Source organism: Frankliniella occidentalis, unplaced genomic scaffold (assembly GCF_000697945.3).
Source record: "Frankliniella occidentalis isolate FOCC.00 unplaced genomic scaffold, Focc_3.1 Scaffold47, whole genome shotgun sequence".
NCBI lineage: Eukaryota > Metazoa > Arthropoda > Insecta > Thysanoptera > Thripidae > Frankliniella > Frankliniella occidentalis.
In genome coordinates, this window is record NW_026267177.1 from 639,650 (window position 1) to 645,252 (window position 5,603).

Genomic DNA, 5,603 nt, shown 5'->3' on the forward strand with positions numbered 1-5,603 from the left:
TCGTAAAAACTGATTTCCGACAAAATATTTGGTGTCATGTGTACTCAAGTATGAATTTTATGAAATTGTAAAATTTTACGCAGCTAGAAAATGCTGCTTGTTGCAGCTGCAGTTCACCACATTAAGGTTTTGTGACAACATTAGGTTCGAGCCTTGTTGACTGCCAGACTCATTTAAAATTGTAACGCAGGTGACTACTTTCTGAATATATTACCCTGCTGAAGCAATTAGTTTTCAACTTGCTAGCATATTTTCTACACCTTAGCATTGTGGGAATTGTCTCTGTCAATGATTGAAATTTTAACTGATTATATATTAATCACACCACACTATCTTAATAGCGGAAGGGGAGTGAAAAGTGAGGCCTAGAAAATAGTAGGAGGGGCGTTGCTAGTGCATCGGGAAGGGGCGCTACTTCTGTCGCGGTACGGCCTTGCGCGGCCTAGCCACTTGCTACCCTCTGCCAAAGCTCTGCACCAACGGTATGCAGTAGCCAACAGCTGTGCATACAGGTCGGTGAACTACTCCAATGTCGGGGCTCATTAGTACCGCGTTTCCATGGTTACCTTTTTATTTTTATATTTTTTTCAATTCCTTCTTCAATGAGGAGATGGGGCGATTTGAATCCCCAGCCTCTCGGTCTCCCTCCCTCCCCCCCCCCCCCTTCCCATCTCCGTCGCAGAGGCCCGATCGCCTCGCGTCCACTCGTCTCCTTATCAGCTTATCAGTGCTCTGTCGGCTGAACGCGACACTGAGTATCAAGGGAGGGAAAGCGACGCGATCGCGCGCGCGGTCGCCCGCCAGGTACTACTGCACTACTGGCCGGGTGCGTTTTGAATCGGTTTTGACGCGTGTCGGCCCCGGCGGCGGCAGGGTGGTGGGCCTGGGGGAGACTTTGCCGGGGGGCTTTGCCTCGCCTGACCCCGACCAACAGGTGACGAGATCAATCACGGCTCGATGGTTAACAACGGGCGGGGAGGATCGGTGCGGCGCCAGGCCCGGGTGGGTGACGGCGGCCCGGGGCCTGGGCGTCCCCGCGCCACCCCGGCCTGTGCCGCCGTGGGGCTTCTGCTCATTACCCGGGCCGCCCTAAACGAATTGGCTACACGTTGCTTTTCTCCCCCTCGCCCCCTCCTCCGTCGCCCCCCGGCGTCCTCCATTTCCATGTCTCCGCCCCCTCATCCCCGCCCCTCCCCGCCCCTACAAGCGCAGCACATTGCCTGCCGTTGCCGATAAGTCCCTACGAGGGCGGCCCCCCTCGGGCGGCCCCGTCCCGCGGGTGTGCTGCTGCACGAGCCATGCACGACAGAGCTGCGGCGCGAGCTCGCGGGCGCGAGACTTGTTGAACACGGCCTGCTCCTCCGTGTGAAAGGCGCGTGGGCCCGGTGGGCGCGGTCTATGGGGGGAAGCATATAGCGGGGGCCGCAACGACGGCGCGCCGCGGGGACCTTGACTTGCGCCGTGACAGGTGCTCGATAAAGTGGGGCCCAAATGAGATGACAGTTCGCCGCGTTGCGCTGCGCCGGGCCCGGGCTGGGGCCCCTGGGGCGGGTCGCGCGGCGTGGCGGGGCGTAGCTGAACAGCTACATCGGCACTGACGGCGCGGGCCCGGTATCTCTGCCACGGCCTCGGCGGAGCAGACGACACCAAGCAGACGACGCGTTGTCTGCCCGCCTGGGCTTCACGGGCGGCTGATTGACAGCCTGTTAGTGTGCCGCAAGTCTTGAAAGGGGGCGGGTGGAAAGGGGGGCGGGGTGATTAGGAGTTTAGTAGTCAGAAGGGAAGGGGGGGTTAAATCCGTGGTTGCGCTGTCGTGGGAATGCGGGCCGAGCGGGGCGGGTAAGGGGTTGAGTCCCTGGTACTAAATGAGCAGGGATTGTTCGGAGTAAGTTCAGTGAGTGTTGGCCCTGGCAGCCGCATGTTTTGGCAGGGCGTTGCCATTGTGCGGGGCGCGGGCCCGGCGGGCCTCGCCTCCACCTGGACCGGCCCACCGCCCACCCATCCCACATAGCAGTACTGTGCCGTTGGTCTTTTCTTTTATCAGCTGTGGGCTGTGGGTCGTCACATTCCACGCGCACACGTGCCCTCTGCGCATCCGATACAGGAGCATTCTGTCTTTTTATTTTGTGAAAGAAAAGTTTTAAAAATAAACTATACCGAGCAAGTTTTCCCGTTGCTCGGCGGAATGTGCGTGGCCCCGGTTGTAGGGCGTCCGCTGAGCCACCCCTCCCACTGCCCCCACCCCCGCGGGCCTGTGGGGGCGGGGCGCGGCGGGGCGGTGGCCGCTGAGGCCGTGTTTGTTTGCTCTGCTCAGTCGCCGCGATGCACTCTGCTGCGCCCCTTTTGCGGGGCTTCCCGCGACCACCTGGCCCCGCCCCCGCTCTTCCCGCAGCACCCATGCCTGTCATGTCCTCCTCCACTTTGAGTTGGGCGCAAAGTTTTAATGCACCGTGTCGGGCCGGCCGGGCCGCGGCAGCGCGTGCCCCTAGTGCCTAGCTGTCGTCCCCCCCAGCCCGCATGAAGCGTCGGAGCGATGCAGTGAGGGTGAGGGTGGCCACGCGTCAGGAGAATGTCAGGATTTTGAAATCTGGTCAGGAAAATGCCCTTCCTCTGTGTTTCTCGTGGTGTTCTAAAGGTTTACCCTTGCGTATGTTACATGGGGGGAGGGGGGGGGGGCGCTTGGTATTGGCGAGTATTGGTCTATTCGGAATACCGCTGCCTCCTCGGGCATTGTACTCAAAGTGCTAGGAAAAATATTTCTTGGTCATAAAAATGTCATGAAAATCCGGGAAAATCTAAAATTGGGACATTCAGGCTACTGAGTAGAACATATTGTGCCGAGTACCGGAGGCATGGCCCCTCACCTCTCCCCGCCACCGCCCTCTCCTCGCCCTGCTGCCCATCTTTTTATTTCCCTCACGGCTCTCTTTCTCTGAGGTCGGCTCGCCCTCGTGAATTTTGAAAGGTCTTAAATGGCTCGCTGTTTGCGGGGGGCTGGGTCTGTAAGGGGGCTCTATGCGCGATTGACGGCGTCGTCGCCTACCCTCCGAGAAATGCTTCAGGGGGGGTTGAGCTTCGCAGCCGCACGGCTGGCTGGCTCGGCAGCTCTCGGCTCCTCTTCCTTGATCCCGTGCAGCGCGCTGGAGGGCACGGCCACGGCGCGACGGAGCCGTCGTGCAAACTCGTGTAAGAGCATCCCGTAGGTCGGCGTCCCACCCCCCGACAGTAGCGGCCTAGCAACGTCGCTCGGTGCGGCCGGGGAGGGGAGGGGAGGGGGGTGAAGGTAATGTCTAGGAAATTGAAACATCTCGTTTCGTCAACGCCGTGGGGCTAGGGGCGGTGGCAGTAGGGGCGAGGGGCGGCGGATATTGAAAATGACTCTGTCTCTCTCTTTCTTACCCGGTTGCCGTGTGGTGCGACGTGCGCCGCCGACCCCTGGTGCGGCCACGGGCCGCCGGTCGTGGGGAAGCCTCTGAGCAAAGGTCAGAGGTTCCGGGGTCGACCCCTTGGCACCTGGCCGTGGGCGAGCCGGGCACTGGCGTCGCTCCACCATACGCGTGCTAGTAATTTATTTATATTTGGTCTCGTCCTCTTTGGGCATGCTACTCCAGTGGGCCGCCGGCGAGAGCCTATATGCCCTACTTGCGCGCGGGACCGGCGCTCCCTCTCTGACGTCCAGGTTTAAGCCTAGACGGGACGGAGGAGCGCCCGCCCCAGGGCTTACGGTGGGGTCAGGTCGGTTCGGCCGACTTTTGCACTGAACCCCCCTGCCTCTTGCGGGTATACCCTCCGGGTCGGTGGGTCATGCACCCTGCGCCCGTTGTGCTCGCTCAGGAGGTCCAGGAGGGCATGCACGCCCTGCGCGGCTGGGCCACACGGGCGCCTGAGCCTCCTGCCCAAGGTGCCCCTGCCGCACTGGACGCCCCCTCACGGGTCACCAGGACCCGCCTGGTAGGTCATGCACCCTGCGGTCCAGGGCAGCACCCTGCTGGGCCGCATGGGCGCCCCGGCCTGCTGCCGCGGTGGGCCATCGCGGCATAGGGCCAGCCTTTCCTAAAATACCAGGGATCGATACTGGGGGGGCATGTTGCGCGGCTGGCGCCGGGGCCCGCCCTGCCCAAAACCTTCGCACAGAAAATCGGTCGTGGCTGCTCGACGGCGGGCTGGGCTCGGCGGGGAGGGGGAGGAAGAGGCTCGTTGTGGAAATGTCGCCGCCACTTGGTCAGCGCGGCCGCGGGCCTCGCGCGTCCAGGACTGTCCGGCCCCCACCTGCTGAGAAAGTCCGGCCGACCCGGGCCACCCTGTGCTCCCCGATAGGAAAGTCAGGCGAAATCATAGAAATGCAGTGACATTAGTTGGCATACCCCCACCCTCCTCTCCACATTGGGAAGGTGACGGGCAGCAATATTATAGCGTTGTCCCCCTCTGTTTTCCCCTTATGTGCAGCGGTTTGCGAGATGTTTATCGTACTTTGTGATTCTTGTTTACTGAAGGCAGGTCCCTTGCGTTGGAAACAGACAACAACATTGATATTTGTTTTGGTGTGTTTCAGTCGGCTTTTTGTGTCTGTGTGTGTTCTGTTTTAGGTGAGGCAACCGCTGAGGCAGGCGCTGCCCGCGCGGCGAGACGAGTGGTGCACATGAACCGCAATGGATGTAATGGGCAAGCTCCGGCGCTAGGCTTCCCTCTGGACCGTATGTACCGCTCCCCGCCCGCCACGCCCCGCCACGCCCCCGCCCGCCACTGCCACCCCCTGGCCCAGAGATGGCGAGGAAACTCGCTCTTGCCCTGGTTCATTGCGGATGTGATTTCATCCGGGCGCCAATTTGATGCTCGCCCATCTATCGATGGGAGGGGCGGGCCCCTGGCGGGCCGGCCGGGGCCGCGGCCGCTGCAGCTGTTGGCCCCCTGGGCGCAGCGCGGCCCGGCGCCCCCTCCCCCTGTCCCTCTTCATCCCCGTGGCCTGCGGTGCGGGGGCAGGGGGCTCCGGCGCGGCGGGGAGGGACTGCACTGCATGCTGTTCGAACGGAGAAACAACCCTTTGCAAGCGATTTATTTTCCCAGTTTTTGAAGACCAGTTAAAGTCTCAATGAAGTACACTTCCATTGAATAGGGTGATTCTCTCGCTGTAGCGGGAGGAGGATAGCAACGGAAGTCGGCAATCGCAGCTACATCGCTGTCAGAGAAAATTGACCCCTTTGAAGTACCGGGTAGAATTTTCAAAACGCCTGGACAGTTTTGCTTATGTTTCGTTTCTTCCGGTTTTGTTCTCTGGCTAAAGCGAATCTTGAGAATACCCTATGTGTGTACATACGTCATGCACCCTATAATCTAGTTTAGCCATGATTTTTGCTTAGTTTCTTTTTACGATAAAAGGTTAATACTTTAAAAAGTAAATCCTGGACAAATTTTGTTTTTTGTTAAATGCCAATGGCGTGTTGGTACCTTCGAACAGGAGGTATTGTTTTCCATTTCCATTTTGTCCCCTCCTCTTTTTTTTCGCCGTTACCCTTTTCTTTATTAACCTGCGGAACGCTGCCTGTTGTTTCTCCCTCGGCATGGGTAGGACTAGCGCATTGTAAATAATTCTGTGGCGCACCCCT

At 59.7% G+C, this 5,603-nt stretch overlaps 1 protein-coding gene across 6 annotated transcripts in view; it reads left to right on the forward strand.

Annotated features, from left to right (window-relative positions):
• LOC113207872 (glycogen synthase kinase-3 beta) overlaps positions 1–5,603 on the forward strand; it is a 60,538-nt gene that overhangs the window by 22,170 nt on the left and 32,765 nt on the right. The window contains exon 2 of one of the 6 annotated variants that reach the window (XM_052267116.1): positions 4,587–4,694. The exons of the other annotated variants lie outside the window; for them this stretch is intronic. Coding sequence (XP_052123076.1) covers positions 4,587–4,694 — 108 coding nt within the window. The remainder of the gene's footprint in view (positions 1–4,586; positions 4,695–5,603) is intronic. 6 annotated transcript variants of the gene reach the window in all.